Here is an 18,019-nt window from a genome sequence, read left to right as displayed (position 1 = left end):
CTTAGTCTGCTTCAACAGAAGTATAGTGTCCGGATCAAGGGAAGTAATAGTCCCAGTCTGTTCTGTCTTGGTCAGACCACACCTGGAATACTGTGTCCAGTTCTGGGCACCATAAATTAAGGAAGAGATTGATGAGTTGGCAGGTATGAGGTGGAGAGTGACCAAGATGACCAAGGGCCAGGCAGGAATGGGCGAGACCACCTCTCCATCCTGACCCTCCCAGGGAGGAGGAAGAGGAAGAAAGTATAAAGGGAAGTCACAGTTCAGAGGAAGATGAGGATAAAAGTTGGGAAATCATGGGAGAGCCAGAGCAACATCTGGCTGACATGTCATTAGTAACCATTCTAGACCCACCATGTCCCAGAACCCGGCGAGCCTTGAAAGTAGGAGAGCAAAGAGCTCAAAGACAGAGGGTACTTAGCAGCACCTGCAGAGGAGGTGATGATGATGAGTTAGGAAGTGGGAGAGACTGGGGGTGGAGATTCACTCAGGACAACACCATTATCCAGGAGGCTGGGTTCTATGGCCTCACTCTGTAAGCTTGGGGAGGGGAGGGGAGGGGAAAGGACTGTAAGAAACTTTTCCTTGTCTTTATAGTTTCCTGGGCAATCAGCCAGGAACCGTTGATAGCACCCTAACATTGCGCATGTTTAGTCTGCATAGAGGCCTACATTTGTTATTTTCATTTATACTTACTCCTATGCCAGAAAGGGCATTGTATAATTGGAGGGATATTCCTCTAAAATTAAGAAAAATAACAGGAGTGACAGTGGACATCTTTGTTCCATGCAGCGACTAATTACAAAATTTTGGTAATGTGAATTCCCTGTGATCTATGTGATCTATATCTTCCAAAGTATTAACAAATTTTCAACCAAATACAAATTTCATAACTACTTCCATTAAGTTGGTTGGTTCTACATGATCCAATGAGGGTAACGGTTTTTTAAAATGAAACATCATTTTTCAAGAATCTCACTTCCCTACCTTCTTGAAAAATAATATTTTAAGAATCAGATGCTATCTTTAGCTTTTGCTGTCAGGTGCTCCTTTGCGTTCAGATCAGGTCTCAGCAAAATAATGTAGCATTTGGGAATGAAGATGCAGCCCAGGAGCCCAGCACTGGAGGCCAAGATGGAGAAAACCTGAACGGCTACCATGTATTTCCCTTTGGTGCTCAGGTAGGTGGGCACAAAGGACACCCAAACACTGCAGAAGACAAGCATGCTGAAGGTGATCAGCTTGGCTTCATTGAAGGCCCCAGGCAGCTTCCTGGCTAGGAAAGCCACCGTGAAGCAGATGGCCGCCAGGAAGCCCATGTAGCCGAGGGCAACATAAAACATGGCCACAGACCCTTCGTTGCATTGCAGGATGATCTCCCCAGGCTGGGAGTGCATGTCAGAGTCTGGGAATGGTGGCGAGATCCCCAGCCAGATGGTGCAGATGACAACTTGGACACAGGAACAGGAAATGACAATGGAGTTGGCCAGACTCTTCCCCAGCCATCTCCTCACTGAGGTCCCTGGCTTGGTGGCCAGGAAGGCCAGAACCACAGTGATGGTTTTTGCCAACACAGAAGAAACAGCAACAGAGAAGATGATGCTGAAGGCCGTTTGTCGGAGAAGGCAGGTCCCTTTCCTTGGCCTCCCAATGAACAGGAAGGAGGACAAAAAGGAAAGCAGGAGGGAGACGAGGAGGATGTAGGAGAGGTCCCGGTTATTGGCTTTGACTATGGGAGTTTCGTTGTATTTAATAAAGATTCCTAAATCAAAGCTTGTGGCTAAGGACCCCAGTAGGGCAAGGGAAAGTAGGACAACCCCCAGAGATTCTTCGTAGGCTAGGAAGGTGATATGCTTGAACACACATTGATCTTGGTTCTTGTTTGGATGCTGGTTTTCTGGGCATTTTTGGCAATGGTCTGCATCTGCGAGAGAGAGAGAGAAAGAGTAATGTCTACTACTCTGGATTCAGCCAAGCCCAGAGCAGTATCTACCCTCTTGGGAGAGATTCAGCTGTCGACCAAGTCAGTCTGAGAGAGCCACAGATCACTACAGGTATTTAATTAGCTCTACCCCAAAGAAATTTGGAATGGATTCCAGGGCTAGAGATCCCCAGCTTGGCCTCTGGCAGGTTGGGCTGCTTGGAGCCCCCTATAATAGGACCAAAAGGAGGATCAGGGGTCTGTGCAGAAGTCTAATATCCACCCTAGGTCCATAACAATCTCTCTCCTTAAAGACCCCGGGACAGTTAAGTCTAGTCAAAGGCAACCATGGGGTGCAGCATACATCTTGCTTCAGGCCAAAGGAGCTGGTGTTCATCTCGCTTCAGGCCGAGGAGAATTGGTTTTGAGAGATTCCTGACTGAACCCTTCTCTCTTCCCCAAGGCCAGCCTTCCCTTTGGAGTCACCCACCTTCCTGAGCGGAGATGGTCCCTTCTGCACAGGGAAGACATTCATAACAGCAAAGAGGCTTCCCTTCCTGAATCACCTTGACGGATCCAGGGCGACAGCTTTCCACACACCTGGAAGTAGGAAGGGTCTAGGCACAAAGACGAAGAGCGTCAGTGAGAATTGTTGTTTGAGAAATAGTATGTTGTCATCTGCTGAAACTAAGCATTTCCCATCACTGTCCATTACATGAATTATTCATGATTAAATTCAGAAAAAAAGAAAGGACCTCCATTAAATAAAGTTCTGTATATGGGCCATTCACTACTGATAGAAATACATGTAACAACCGAAAAGCAAGGAACCCCCCTTTCCCCATACACACAGTTTAGCAGGAAGCCTCCTTTGGCACCCAGCTGAGCAGAGGAGCTGTAGGAACTATCTGGAACAACAGCCCAGTGCTGGAGTTGACAGGCAACTGAGGGCAGCAGCCCACAGAACAGGGAGCACTTATTAGAGCTCATAGAAAAGACAGCTAAATGACAAGCATGATTCCCACTCCCCGTCACCTGATTGAGCCACTTGGGCCACACAATGGCCTCCTGGTCGATGGTGCACTTCAGGTCTGGGGATCCCTGTCTGTCGATACTCCCAAACTTCACTCTGAGGACGGATTTATTGGGGAACACCACCCAGTTCACAATGTCCAAGTCGGCTGTCAGCTCCCCGTTCTCATCCAAATACACTCTGTCCATGGAAGAATTGTAGAACTGGGTGTTTCCTAGGAAAGGGTGGAGCTGGAACAGAATCAAAGATGAGAGCATTTAGAATAAAGGGAAGCATAGGCCCCTGTTTTGCTAGCCCAGAAATGGAAAGTCAGCGAGGTCCCAGCTAAAGAGGATTGGCAACTTAAGTGGACAGAATATGGAGAACGTGCAGATTTAACATACAGAATAAGAGAGCAAGAAGAAGATACATTGAAAGAAGAGTGGAAAGCAGTTATTGAATATATGGAAAATAACTGTATAGAGCTGAAAATGGTGGCAGCATTAATAATAATAATAATAATAATAATAATAATAATAATAATAATAATTTATTATTTGTACCCCGCCCATCTGGCTGGGTCTCCCCAGCCACTCTGGGCGGCTTCCATAAAAACCAAAAATACACTAAAATATCACAGATTAAAAACTTCCCTGAACAGGGCTGCCTTAAGATGTCTTCTGAATGTCAGGTAGTTATTTATTGCTTTGACATCTGCTGGAAGGGCGTTCCACAGGGCGGGCGCCACTACCGAGAAGGCCCTCTGCCTGGTTCCCTGTAGCTTTGCTTCTCGCAATGAAGGAACCGCCAGAAGGCCCTCGGCGCTGGACCTCAGCGTCCGGGTAGAAGGATGGGGGTGGAGACGCTCCTTCAGGTATACTGGGCCGAGGCCGTTTAGGGCTTTAAAGGTCAACACCAGCACTTTGAATTGTGCTCGGAAACATACTGGGAGCCAATGTAGGTCTTTCAAGACCGGTGTTATGTGGTCTCGGCGGCCGCCCCCAGTCACCAGTCTAGCTGCTGCATTCTGGATTAGTTGTCGTTTCCGAGTCACCTTCAAAGGTAGCCCCACGTAGAGCGCATTGCAGTAGTCCAAGCGGGAGATAACCAGAGCATGCACCACTCTGGCGAGACAGTCCGCAGGCAGGTAGGGTCTCAGCCTGCGTACCAGGTGGAGTTGGTAGACAGCTGCCCTGGATACAGAATTGACCTGCGCCTCCATGGACAGCTGTGAGTCCAAAATGACTCCCAGGCTGCGCACCTGGTCCTTCAGGGGCACAGTTACCCTATTCAGGACCAGGGAGTCCTCCACACCTGCCCGCCCCCTGTCCCCCAAAAACAGTACTTCTGTCTTGTCAGGATTCAACCTCAATCCATTAGCCGCCATCCATCCTCCAACCGCCTCCAGACACTCACACAGGACCTTCACCGCCTTCACTGGTTCTGATTTGAAAGAGAGGTAGAGCTGGGTATCATCTGCATATTGATGGACACCCAGTCCAAACCCCCTGATGATCTCTCCCAGCGGCTTCATATAGATGTTAAAAAGCATGGGGGAGAGGACGGAACCCTGAGGCACCCCACAAGTGAGGGCCCAGGGGTCTGAACACTCATCCCCCACCACCACTTTCTGAACACGGCCCAGGAGGAAGGAGCGAAACCACTGTATAACAGTGCCCCCAGCTCCCAGCCCCTCTAGACGGTCCAGAAGGATGTAATGGTCGATTGTATCAAAGGCCGCTGAGAGATCCAGCAGAACTAGGAAACAACTCTCACCTTTGTCCCTAGCTCGCCGGAGATCATCAACCAGCGCGACCAAGGCAGTTTCAGTCCCATGATGAGGCCTGAATCCTGACTGGAAGGGATCCAAATGGTCCGCATCCTCCAGGCGTGCCTGGAGTTCTTCAGCAACCACGCGCTCAATCACCTTGCCCAAGAAAGGAAGATTTGAGACTGGGCGATAGTTGGCCATACTGGCCGGGTCTAAAGATGGTTTTTTAAGAAGCGGTTTAATGACCGCCTCTTTCAGCGGATCTGGGAATGTTCCCTCACAGAGGGAAGCATTCACCACCCCGCAGAGCCCATCGCCCAGCCCTTCCCGGCTTGCTTTTATTAGCCAGGATGGGCAAGGATCCAGGAGACAGGTGGTTGGTTTCACGCGTCCAAGCAGCCTGTCCACATCCTCGGGGGTAACGGATTGAAATTGATTCCATGCAACTTGACCAGACAGAGCTCTAGCACTCTCCCGCCCCGGCACTGCTCCCACGGTGGTGTCTAGCTCCTTCCGAATATGAGTGATTTTATCTGCAAAAAACTTTGCAAAATCGATGCAGGAGATCTTGGGGTCTTTACAAGGCCCCGGTGGTAAAGGTGGTTCCATTAAATTACGAACCACCTGAAAGAGTCTCCTGCTACTATTTTCTGCAGATGCAAAAGAGGCGGTGAAGAAAGTCTTCTTCGCCGTCGCTATCGCCACTTGGTAGGCTCGACGTTGAGCTCTAACCTGTGTCCGGTCAGATTCGGAGTGAGTTTTTTGCCACCGACGCTCTAGCCATCTCAGCGATTGTTTCATCGCCCTCAGCTCCGAAGAAAACCACGGAGCTGTCCGGGCTCCATGCAATCGGAGAGGGCGCTTCGGAGCCAGACAGTCGATAGCCCTGGTTAACTCCGCATTCCAGCGGGCCACCAGGGAATCAGCTGAAAGGCCATCAACATGGGATAAAGCATCCCCTACCACTCTCTGGAAACCATTTGGATCCATTAAGTGGCGGGGGCGGACCATCCGAATTGGTCCCACCTCCCTGCAGAGGGGAAGACAAATTCAACCCCGTAAATAATGTTTGATGGATGTAAAAGTAGAAAACTGATTTGAATGGTTATAGTAAAATATGCAGGGGTGTATAAGATGTACCAATGGACCAAGGAAAGAGAAGAAGGGAAGTCACTGGATATTTGTAAAATGTTTATTTGGAATTGTTATATTGAAAATTTAATTAAAATTATCTAATAATAATAATAATAATAATAATAATAATAATAATAATGGAAGCATACTGACAATCCACTTCCCCTTTGCTTAGAGCTGGTTGCAAACTCAAATAGTCATGGAGGGATCTTGTCACTTTTGGTTCATACTCTTTTCTCTCTCACATAAACCCCAATCTTAAATTCAGTTCTCCACATTTCTGAACCATTTTTAAAATAATAATAGAAACTCATTCTTCAGCATTTCTGTGTGATTTTCTCCTAGTAAGCATGTTTTTGAAGGATGCTGCCCCCTTGGATTGTTTCAGAAATTAGGTTTGTTTTTCCTTTCAAGGCAAACTGAATGAAATCTCTAATATGGGCTTCAGCAGGGAAAGGCAGGAGCTTGGTGGAGGGAGCAGAGAGCCAGAGCAGAGTCAAGCGGGTGTCAAAGGAATAGAGACTAGAGACAGCCTGATCAATGTCATCTCCCCTGCCAAAAATAATTCCAACTTGCGGGGAAAGGAGAATTGGGCACATGATGGGAGCAGTTGCTCGGGGGGCTGTGCAATGAGGCAAGAATAAGAATAGCAAACAGAAATGAAAAATGTATATGTATTAAGGAAGGTTGAAAATGGAAAATGGCTAATGTGTTTTGCAAACTTTGGGTTTTTTCCATAGTAGCTTTTTTTCTGAAGGGCTCCAGGCTCTTGCTGAGATTAAGATGAACTAACTGGTTGTTGTTCTCTGCTAGCTAACGCGAGTGTTGTAACCTTAGATCATGTGACGAAGGTATTGGATTGCAATATCTCCTTTTTGAAGGGAGTTGCCCTTTAGTCTTTGGCTCCAAAACTCAACAGAGTCAATATGTAAAGGAAGCTGTCCAGATGGTAAAGCAAACAGCCTGGAGGCTGAAAGGCAGGAGAGAGAGAAAGAGGGAGAGAGGGAGAGAGGGAGAGAGAGAGAGAGATCCCGAGCCTGTGTTGGACAGAATGATGTTCTCATTCTGTTATAAAGAGTTCTGTGAGTAAAGAGTGAATAATATTTCTATGGGCCTGGACAATAATTCATTTCCAAAAGGAAATGAATGCTTCCAGTTCTTATGCTTCTAATCATTTCAAACTGCACAATATTCAATATCTGCAACACTACAATCAATTGTCATGCTCAGTTGAGATGTCTATGAAGGGAAAGAAAATACCTGCCATGGCTGTAGCCTTTGAAGTCCCATTCTCTCAGTTCCCCTCTGCTTAGATCTAGATGAATATGCAGCATTTAAGGCACGAGCCACGGCTTGCAGAGTGTTGTAGATCCTGTAGCTGTCTAGAGAGAGGATTCTTTCCAGATCATCTTGGGGAAGCCTCTCCAGTTTCTCTCTCTCTCTGCATCTTGTCCGGCCTTTCACTGAGAATGCATGCTTTGAATAGGAACAATTAAAAGCATCTTCCCAAAACTTCTTAATACCAAAGAAAAAGGGTAGAAAATTGCCGTATTTTGCCCCTTTACTTGTCTCAGTGAAGAAGGAAAATATACCATGGATGTGTTGGAAAGATATGTCATTATACATCAGCTCCAGGGCGACATCCCACAAAACTGTTGTGATGAAGATTTTTCCAACAATGAATTTCATCACTGTGTCAAAAATCTGTTGTATAATGAGTAGTCCATCTAAGAAATAAGTCATTTCCCCATAGTAAACAAATACACGCACTTGCCTCCACTTGTGGAATGGAAGATGAGACATGTATACTCCATTTGTATTCAGTCCTTGGATACTTTGTGAGATGACAACACAGACACCGCTCTTGACGAGCACGGGTGTCAAGCTCTTCAGGAACCTCTCTCCATTGTCAGTGTCTGGTGCAAGGAGGCCAATCAAGGTCCATCGGAAGTGCTGGAGCAGCTTGACAATCCCTGGGTACAGGGCTTCTTCTTTGGGGACCATCCGGTAGAAAAAAGGGAAATGCCTCTTATCATTCAGAACATGAGAGACAAAAGCATAAGTGACCTGGGAAGAGAAGGAAGATTTGTTGATGATCTCCGGCGGGCTAGGGACAAAGGTGAGAGCTGTTTCCTAGTTCTGCTGGATCTCTCAGCGGCGTTTGATACCATCGACCATAACATCCTTCTGGACCGTCTTGAGGGGCTGGGAGCTGGGGGCACTGTCCTACAGTGTTTCCGCTCCTTCCTCCTGGGCCGTGTTCAGAAAGTGGTGGTGGGGGATGAGTGTTCAGACCCCTGGGCTCTCACTTGTGGGGTGCCTCAGGGTTCTGTCCTCTCCCCCATGCTTTTCAACATTTACATGCAGCCGCTGGGAGAGATCATCAGGGGGTTTGGGCTGGGTGTTCATCAGTATGCGGATGATACCCAGCTCTACCTCTCTTTCAAATCAGAACCAGTGAAGGCGGTGAAGGTCCTGTGTGAGTGTCTGGAGGCAGTTGGAGGATGGATGGCGGCTAACAGATTGAGATTGAATCCTGACAAGACAGAAGTACTGTTTCTGGGGGACAGGAGGCGGGCAGGTGTGGAGGACTCCCTGGTCCTGAATGGGGTAACTGTGCCCCTGAAGGACCAGGTGCGCAGCCTGGGAGTCATTTTGGACTCACAGCTGTCCATGGAGGCACAGGTTAAATCCGTGTCCAGGGCAGCTGTGTACCAGCTCCATCTGGTATGCAGGCTGAGACCCTATCTGCCTGTGGACTGCCTCGCCAGAGTGGTGCATGCTCTGGTTATCTCCCGCTTGGATTACTGCAATGCACTCTACGTGGGGCTACCTTTGAAGGTGACCCAGAAACTACAACTAATCCAGAACGCAGCAGCCAGACTGGTGACAGGGAGCGGCCACCGAGACCATATAACACCGGTCTTGAAAGACCTACATTGGCTCCCAGTACGTTTCCGAGCACAATTCAAAGTGTTGGTGCTGACCTTTAAAGCCCTAAACGGCCTCGGTCCAGTATACCTGAAGGAGCGTCTCCACCCCCATCGTTCTACCCGGACACTGAGGTCCAGCACCAAGGGCCTTCTGGCGGTTCCCTCACTGCGAGAAGCCAAGTTACAGGGAACCAGGCAGAGGGCCTTTTCGGTAGTGGCGCCCTCCTTGTGGAATGCCCTCCCACCAGATGTCAAAGAGAACAACAACTACCAGACTTTTAGAAGACATCTGAAAGCAGCCCTGTTCAGGGATGCTTTTAATGTTTGATGTATCATAGTATTTTAATATTCTTTTGGAAGCCGCCCAGAGTGGCTGGGGAGGCCCAGCCAGATGGGCGGGGTATAAATAATAAATTATTATTATTATTATTATTATTATTATTATTATTATTATTATTATTATTATCTTGTTTGATTTCAGATCAAAGCCTAAATATTTCTAAGCCCAACATGAGATTGGGAAGGTCTTAGGAAGGAGGAAGGTCTAGTGCAAGGACCCTTTGGTGGGAACGGTGATTTCCTTGAAGGTTGTGGCAGCCGTAAAGAAGGCAAATTTGATGCTAGGGATCAACAGGAGGGTAGTTGAAAATAAGACTGCCAATATCATAATGCTATTATACCTCTCTCCATTCCTACCTGTGGGATTTTATAGATGCCCAACACGTTTGAAATCTGGATGGAGTTTTGAGAGTCGGACCCTTCGAGAACAGCCAGTAAGTTAGTCTGTTTACCACAGCTGTAGTTTGGAAAGTTCAGCTGCCCAATGGACAGCATGTCTAGCAAAGCATCATAGGTCACCCTTCCATCAAAAAAGTTCTCATGGATGCTGTAGCCCAGGGTGATGTTGGGTAACAGCTTTTGATTCTGGTTGATCGCTTGAATGGCATACAAGAAGGAGAGGAGCTGCCAGTACTTTGTGGGTCCTTTCCTGGGGGGAGAAATTATATACATGCCAACACTGTCCAAGTGATATTTCTGTTCTACCTCTAATATTCAGCTCTACCTCTTTCAAATCAGAACCAGTGAAGGCAGTGAAGGTCCTGTGTGAGTGTCTGGAAGCGGTTGGAGGATGGATGGCGGCTAACAGATTGAAGTTGAATCCTGACAAGACAGAAGTACTGTTTAGGGGGGACGGGAGGCAGGCAGATGTGGAGGACTCCCTGGTCCTGAATGGGGTAACTGTGCCCCTGAAGGACCAGATGCGCAGCCTGGGAGTCCATGGAGGCGCAGGTCAATTCTGTGTCCAGGGCAACTGCTTACCAGCTCCCTCTGGTACGCAGGCTGAGACCCTACCTGCCCGCAGACTGTCTCGCCAGTGGTGCATGCTTTAGTTATGTCTCGCTTGGATTACTGCAGTGCGCTCTATGTGGGGCTACCTTTGAAGGTGACCTGGAAACTACAACTAATCCAGAATGCGGCAGCTAGACTGGTGACTGGGAGCAGCCGCCGAGACCAAATAACACCGGTCTTGAAAGATCTACATTGGCTCCCAGTACGTTTCCAAGCACAATTCAAAGTGTTGGTGCTGACGTTTAAAGCCCTAAACGGCCTTGATCCAGTATACCTGAAAGAGCGTCTCCACCCCCATCGTTCAGCCCGGACACTGAGGTCCAGCTCCGAGGGCCTTCTGGAAGTTCCCTCACTTCAAGATGCCAAGTTGCAGGGAACAAGGCAGAGGGCCTTCTCGGTAGTGGCACCCACCTTCCCACCAGGTGTAAAAGAGAAGAACAGCTTCCAGACTTTTAGAAGCAGTCGGCCATGTTTAGGGAAGCTTTTAATGATTAACAGACCACTGTATTTTAATATTTTGTTGGAAGCTACCCAGAGTGGCTGGGAAAACCCAGCCAGATGGGTGCGGTATAAATTTTTATTATTATTATTATTATTATTATTATTATTATTATTATTATGGATCTAAGACAGTGATTAAAAGATCCAGAAAGCACTATCATAATTCCACTTTGAGAATGTAGATATTTCCCCCTTTTATGTTAAATCTAAGGCAAAAATACACTTTCTCCTACCATCATTTTTCAGAAGAATCCTGCAGAATCAGCCCCAAGGCTCATCTGTTCCAGCATTCTCAAGGCGGCCAACCAGATGCACATGGTAAACTGAGAAGCACAATAACACTTCCCCTACTTGAGATTCTCAGTTACTGGTACCCAGAGGCATAGTGCCTGTGACAGTGAATAGAGAACATAGCCATTGTGACTGGTAGCTGCTGAGAGCCTCATCACCCCCAAATTTATCTGTCATAGGGATCTTCTTATGTTCTTAAAGGCAGGTACCAGATCATGAGAAAGGCCCCAGAAAGTAACTGGAGATGAGTTGGATCTCATGGAAATAGTAGCAACACCAGGAACTCCATCCCCACAAAACGTCTTACCAATAAAAACTGGTGGAAGGACATTGGCTAAAGATATGAGGATGAAACATAGTGTTTGTGGCAGAGATGACCCCACTGATGAGGTGGTCTCCTGGCCTGAAATAATTAGGTGAATCTATCTCATCCCTTTCCAAAGACAAGAGGCATTTTGTCTTCAGTTTCCCACAGTCCCCATAAGGCAGTAGAAGCAGTAGAATGAGGACCATCTTTTTTCCTCCCAGGAACGAGCACCTCCCTTACAAAGAATTACAAGTCTTTTGTTGTGGTCCTTGCAAGATGCAGTAACTTTCTTCTTACTAACGGAGCCCTACAGAGGGGTCACATCTGAAGTGGAGAGAAGTCAAGCCAACCTCATTCTGGTGCAGTTATCATCTGTCCTAAATCTCAGCCCCCCTAAGTTTTGGGTGGCTCAGGAGGCATATATCTGCCAGACCTTTCTGCCTCAGATCCATAACATCACATTTAGTGGACTCAAATGTGATCTTTGGAGGGCAAGAAAACCACACACACTATCATTTTGATAATTATATGGAAAAGCAGTACCACCTCTGCAAGTTCCTAGACACTTTATGGAGCTCCACCTGCAACTGCAGGGCTGAAGAAAAACATGTTTCCGAAGACTCCAAGATCTGCCTCCAAACTGTGAGATGCAAATGCCAAAGATTGGTGGAAAATACCAAGATTAAGAGTTAGAAGTAACCTGAACTATCATACGTGAGCCCTGGCAGAATCCCCCCCCCCCCCCCGCGCGCGCACTGATGCTAACGCAGGATAGGGCTATTCTGATGAATTTGAGAGGTGAACAAGGGAACTGAAATTTCACGCAAAGACAGAGGCGATTCAGCAGATTTTTTTGTAGGTTTCTTGTTTTGTTTTTGTTCTTGTTGTTATTATATACTTTTTGGTCTTATCCTGTATTTTTATGCTGTGAACCACCCTGAGATCATTGGGTGAAGGGCGGTGTACAAATTTAATAAAGAAACAGACAAACCAACACTTGGAATTCCAAAAAAGCGTTCCACAAGGTGCCTCCTGGGTAAGCTTAGTAGTCATGGAATAAGAGAAGAGGTGCTCTGGTGGATCAGGAATGGAAGTTGCAGGAAGCCGAAAATTGGTTTAAGTGGATAGTCCTTCAAATGGGGGGGGGGGTGCCAGATGTTCTTGACCAAAATCTCACAAGGACAATCTGGCCACATCACGTTGCACCAACTAGAGATTCTGCACCAGACCCAAGGGCAGCCCCAGAAAGAGTGCATTGCAGTAGTCCAGCTCCAAGTTTTCCATTACTCCAGTGGTCACAAACAGCCATAGAGGACACGTGGGTCTCTAGTGACAAAGGTGTATCCAAGAGTACCCCCAAATTATGCACTTGCTCCTTTAGAAGTGGGAATCATCCAAAAAGCCTACAAATTGTGTTCCAAGCTTCTGTTTTCCTGTCACTCCCTAAGTGATGGAAACAAGACAACAGCATAACATTGGGTCCAAATGAGCCACAACTCTGTTGATTACAGATGTGAATGGTTTGGCATCGGCATTGCGTATAGCCACTTATTCCACCCCAGTCCATCTACTGGGGGTGCATCTAAGGGTAATCCACACCTGCCCCCCATGACCTACATCAAGTAGGGGTTACCACTGAGGGGTCCCTGTTGGAGGAGTGCTATGGCCCTAGCCCCCGCCTGGGCATCTGGACAGTTTTGATGTGCAGGTGTAAATATAACCTCTAGTCCCCATAGAAGGAATGGGGGGAAGGCATGAGATTAAGCGTAATTTCGGCATTTGAATCTTGTATTACATTTTGTTGTATGCTAGGTTGGCAGGAGCTGGGACAGAGCAATGGGATCTTGCCTCTGTCGCACAGATTTGAACAGGAAACCATCTGACCAGCAAGCCCAAGAAGCTCAGTAGATCACACTGCTGGAAGAGTCGCTCGGTTGCACACAAGTCCGACAGTCCACAGCGTGTTCAGAAGCAAAGAGAGAGACAGGAGCTGAACAGCTGAGGGAGGAGTTGCCCAGGTACAAGATAACGACAAGGGAACCCAAAAGGAGGGGGCAGCTAGTTCAGATGTCTCTTGAGAGTGTTGGGAACCCCCCTCACCACCAACTCGGACTGAACATAACAGAGAGCAAAGAAGTCAGAGGGAGGGAGGAACTTCCCATTGGCACCTAAGATGCTACGGAAGTCGGAAGGAGGATTTAGAGCAGCCAACAGCCCTCCTTGCAAAGAGCTGTGTATTTCTGCTTGCAACATGATGCTGTAATAAAAGGACTATAAATAGATCAACTGCTTGTTAATTCTTATCTGTGATGTTACCAAAGGGAGAGGAGAACTCTCCACGCCTGACACAACATCACTCTTCCCACTTCCCCTTTCCTTTACTTCTCATGAAAACTCAAGGGATTTGTCCAAAGTTCTCCTTTGGGTCCACTAAAATGGACCCCATTTTTGAGAGGAACGTGAGGTGACATCCTGCTTCTGATTCAGTCAATGAATCAGTCAACCAAACAAACAATAATGCTCTCCACCTGATTCAAGTCTTCTCCAGACACCCTGCTGATTCAGCATTCGTCCTGATTTACTTGATTATGTGGTGCTCTATAATTATTATTATTATTATTATTATTATTATTATTATTATTATTTATACCCTGCTCTCCCCAGCCAAGGCCGGGCTCAGGGCAGCTAACAAGCAATAATAAAAACAAGTTGAATGAATACAACTTAAAAACAAGAAAATACAACATTAAAACACTAAAACATTAAAATGCAGCCTCATCACAGCAGGAGAATTGAAAAAGAAAGAGGGGGAGGGAATCAAATTGACTCCAAGCCAAAAGCCAGGCAGAACAACTCTGTCTTACAGGCGCTGTGGAAACAAATCAGATCCTGCAGGGCCCTGGTCTCATGAGGCAGAGCGTCCCACCAGGCCGGAGCCAGTGTTGAAAAGGCTAATCTAACTTCCTTAGGACCCGGGACCTCTAGGGTGTTGCTATTTATGGACCTTAAGGTCCTCCGTGGGCCATACCCATTAATCCAAAATGCGGCAGCTAGACTGGTGATTCGGAGTGGCTGCCGGGACCACATAACACCAGTCCTGAGACATCTGCATTGGCTCCCAGTACATTTCCGAGCACAATTCAAAGTGTTGGTGCTGACCTTTAAAGCCCTAAATGGCCTCGGACCTGTATACCTGAAGGAGCGTCTCCACCTCCACACTGAGATCCAGCACCAAGGGCCTTCTGCCGGTTCCCTCATTACAGAAACCAGACAGAGGGCCTTCTCGATAGTGGCACCTGCCCTGTGGAACGCCCTCCCTTCAGATGTGAAGGAAATGAGCAGCTATCTTCTTTTTAAAAGACATCTGAAGGCTGTTGGTTTCTGCTCTCTTCACTGTGCAGCGAAAGTGCTTGTCACGAGACAGGTGTTTACATTCCACAGTCAATTGCTGTTGGGTTTTCTCACGGGAAAGGGAGACTGGATGTGACGTACACTGGTTTCCTGTTTTTCACTGTTCTTTGCAGTTCAGTGTCTGGTGTTGTTTCTCTCCGTGCTTCAGAGGAGAGAGGATGCATTCTCTGCTCCGGCAGAGGCAAGATGTTTTTCTGTAATCTACCAGCTTTGAAATGTAAATAAAGCAATTTAGAGCATGTTGGCACGTATTCCTCATCATTCCGCTGTGCACGTGACACTGCAAATATCAACAAAGGCAGCCTTGTTTAGGGAAGTTTTTAATATTTAATGCTGTGTTGTTTTTAACATTTGATTGGAAGCCGCCAGATGGGCGGGGTATAAATAAATTATTATTACTATTATTATTATTATTATTATTATTATTATTATACTGGGAGAGGCGGTCCAGTAGGTATGAGGGTCCTAGGCCGTGAAGGGCTTTAAAATCTTAAATCTTAAACCTTAAATCTGACGCTGTACTCCACCAGGAGCCAGTGCAGCTGGAAAAGCACTGGGTGAATATGCTCCCATGGCAGAGACCCCGTGAGGAGCCTCGCTGCAGCATTCTGCACCCGCTGGAGTTTCTGGGACAGCTTCAAGGGCAGCCCCGTGTAGAGCGAATTACAGTAGTCAAGCCTGGAGGTGGCCGTCCCATGGATCACTGTGGCCAGGTCGGGGCGGGAAAGGTAAGGGACCAACTGCTTGATGAGGTGAAGGTGGGAAAATGGAACATTTGTTGTGATTTGTGGGCAGGGAGATTATACAATATTCAATGGAATTTCTACCCAGATTTGCATAAGAGGGGATGACATGCCTTCCTCCTAATCATTTAATCATTCTCCACTTTTCTGTGCGTTTTTGTGTAACTTTCAAAATTGCAAACCATTTTTAAAAGGGGCCTTCTTGCACTATGGCAGAAATCTTTAATTGCAGGAAAACAAAGTTCTGCCATGCGCTGGAATCCCTCCTGCAAAATATTGACTGTCTGGAGGCACACTCTGATTTCTTGGGTTCCAGTTGCCCCTATATGCCAGGACCATGAACTTAGGTGCTTCTCAGTTGAAGGTGCAGCAGCAGCTGATGCTGAAGTCCTGACTGAACATGAGTATGCTGCATCTGAGAATGTTACGATTGTGCAAAGTGGAATTTAAAAATCCAAACCTACAAGGGGGTAAATAATGCAGCTGACTGTAAACACAGCTGAAACGCAATCTCATGAAATGTGCATGATGGTGAAAGTTGTGGTGTCAGTCCACTTTCAGTGAGGCTGATGGGCCTTTCCTCTCTCCTACAGGCCGCTAATGGAAGGTATTTGAGCATCTGAGGGTGGACTCGTTTTGTTTTATGTGCTGGAAACAGCTGAGAGTTTAGATGCAGAAAGAATTAGAAATGTTGTTTTCATTCAGTGGAGGGGGGCACTTTTTCATTCCAGTGGCAATCGTGGGAAATTCTGGAATGTCCTGTCCTTCCTGGCTGCCATTTGTGAAATCAATCAGGACCCCAGGCTCTTACCCAACGTCACCCTCGGCTATGTCATCTATGACCATTATTCTAATGCAAGGAGGACTTCTGATGCCCTGCTAGACCTGCTCTCTACTGGGCACGCAGACATTCCAAACTATGACTGTGGGAAGAGGAATAACCTGTTGGCTGTTCTTGAAGATGCTGAACCTGATATTTCTAGACATATGTCACCTGTGTCAAGCATCTACAAAATCCCACAGGTATGGCTGGTTTGGTGTTAAGAAGTAATTGTGCCTCTGCCATGGGCTTTTCATTCTTTCCTTTTTGGACTCTCCCAAAGGTGAGGGTGGGATGGAACCTGGAAGCAGGAGCACTCAACACTGGTGTCAGATGCCCAATGCTACCCCACCACTGCTTTTAAAAACCATGTTGCTTGTTTACAATGCATTCAAAACACAGTTTTTTGAGTAATGTAGCTGAGTCCCTAGTCTAATATTCTGGGATGTGATTCAGTCCCACAAAATATTGAGAGTCTGGAGGCATTCCTGGAAGACCTCCTCCCGTTCTACACGGTCAGCATTTTGTCTTGTTCTTTGTGTGCGTGTGTGTGGGACTGTAGTTGGTCAACCATCTGAGATTTGTCCTGAAACCACAGCAAAGCACTCACCTCTCCCTTTGCGTCCTGGGCAAGTTATGTTGGGATTCAGAACTTACTGGGTTAATTGTGTTCTGAGTTGTGCCTCCTATTCTGACGTTTGAAAGGAGGGAGGAGCTCTACTTGTTGTTGTCTCTGTGTCTCTGAGAGAGAAGGACGCCATGAATGCTAGCAGTCCAGGAGGAGCTGAGGAATGCTGAGCTGTAAATATTTGCTGCAATAAAGAACTGTTGAATTTGGACAAACACAGTGCTTGGTGTGTTTGGATCTGAAGCAGACTGCAACAGGTTTTTGATCCGCTGTGTTTTTACTCTGCAAGGCGAAACCGGAGGAGAAGAAGGTCTGAGAGCAGCTTGGCTGGGAAGCGTGCCGGACCGCATTATGCCGGGCTAATTGGGGCCATAAAGCAATTAGCTGGCCAGTGCAATTAAGATCTTATCAGATTTCGTCACAGGTTATGGAGGACCTAATTACCGCTAATAAAACTGTTGCTGAAAGTCTGCCGGTGTTCTTTGAAGTCAGCTTGGCATTAGCTTGAAGACGCTACTGAAGCGGCAGAGGTCTGCGTTCTGTGTTTTGCCTGCTGCAGAGAGGCAAGAGTTGCTGAGGCAGAGAGCTGGGAAAGCAGCTGAGGAATCGGGTGCCGGAGAGCTGACTGGTGAAACGTGAGTACAGCAGCTGGGGCCCCGGGAAAGAGGAGAGAATGGCAGACAGCCAGGTCTTTGAGGACGTTCCGCTTGAGAAGCTCACTTTAAGAAGTTGGGCAACCTGGTCCAGAAGAGTAAGGGGTTGGTTTCTGGTCACTGGGCTTTGGGATGTAAGCCAGAAAGAACCACTTCCCCTGAATCCTGAAGGGATTGCAGGCTTTGAGGCTGCGTTGCCTGAAGAAAGCCAGCAGAGAATGCAAAGAGAGCTTGCTATGCTAAAAGCATGCGTACATGCATCACTTTTGCCCAGTTTGGAGGGCGTAAAGTCAGCAAGGGCTGCCTGGGAGGTGCTGAGAAGTTTGTGTGAAACTTCAGCAGGAGGCCAGAGCCCTGGAGGAGTCATGCAGAGCCTGGAAATGGCTGAAGCCCCAGTCCCTGAGGTGCAAGTCGGGGGGGCTGAGAGTTCCAAAGGCAAGTTTCAAAAGTTTTCCACTGTGAGTGCTGAAGTGGAACGCAGTTTCAGCGAGGGCAGGGCTGGCACAGAGGGCTCTTCCGGAAGAAGGGGGGCCAGGCCAGCTGA

At 47.3% G+C, this 18,019-nt stretch overlaps 2 protein-coding genes across 2 annotated transcripts in view; one reads left to right on the top strand and one right to left on the bottom strand.

The window, feature by feature from the left end:
• Nucleotides 1-18,019, top strand: part of LOC307208944 (uncharacterized protein) — a 196,683-nt gene that overhangs the window by 5,109 nt on the left and 173,555 nt on the right. The window lies entirely within an intron of this gene.
• Nucleotides 275-7,711, bottom strand: LOC307208521 (vomeronasal type-2 receptor 26-like). The gene is made up of 4 exons (XM_079963177.1): nt 7,099-7,711; nt 2,957-3,184; nt 2,412-2,538; nt 275-1,924 (listed from the first exon to the last, which is right to left on the bottom strand). The coding sequence occupies exons 1-4, from the start codon at nt 7,639-7,641 to the stop codon at nt 1,014-1,016; spliced, it is 1,809 nt and encodes a 602-aa protein (XP_079819303.1). The 5' UTR covers nt 7,642-7,711; the 3' UTR covers nt 275-1,013.

This window comes from Podarcis cretensis (genome assembly GCF_951804945.1).
Source record: "Podarcis cretensis genome assembly, chromosome: 2".
In the NCBI taxonomy this organism is placed as follows: Eukaryota; Metazoa; Chordata; class Lepidosauria; order Squamata; family Lacertidae; genus Podarcis; species Podarcis cretensis.
The sequence above is the reverse complement of the archived record's forward strand: the minus strand, read 5'-3'. Positions and strand labels throughout refer to the sequence as shown.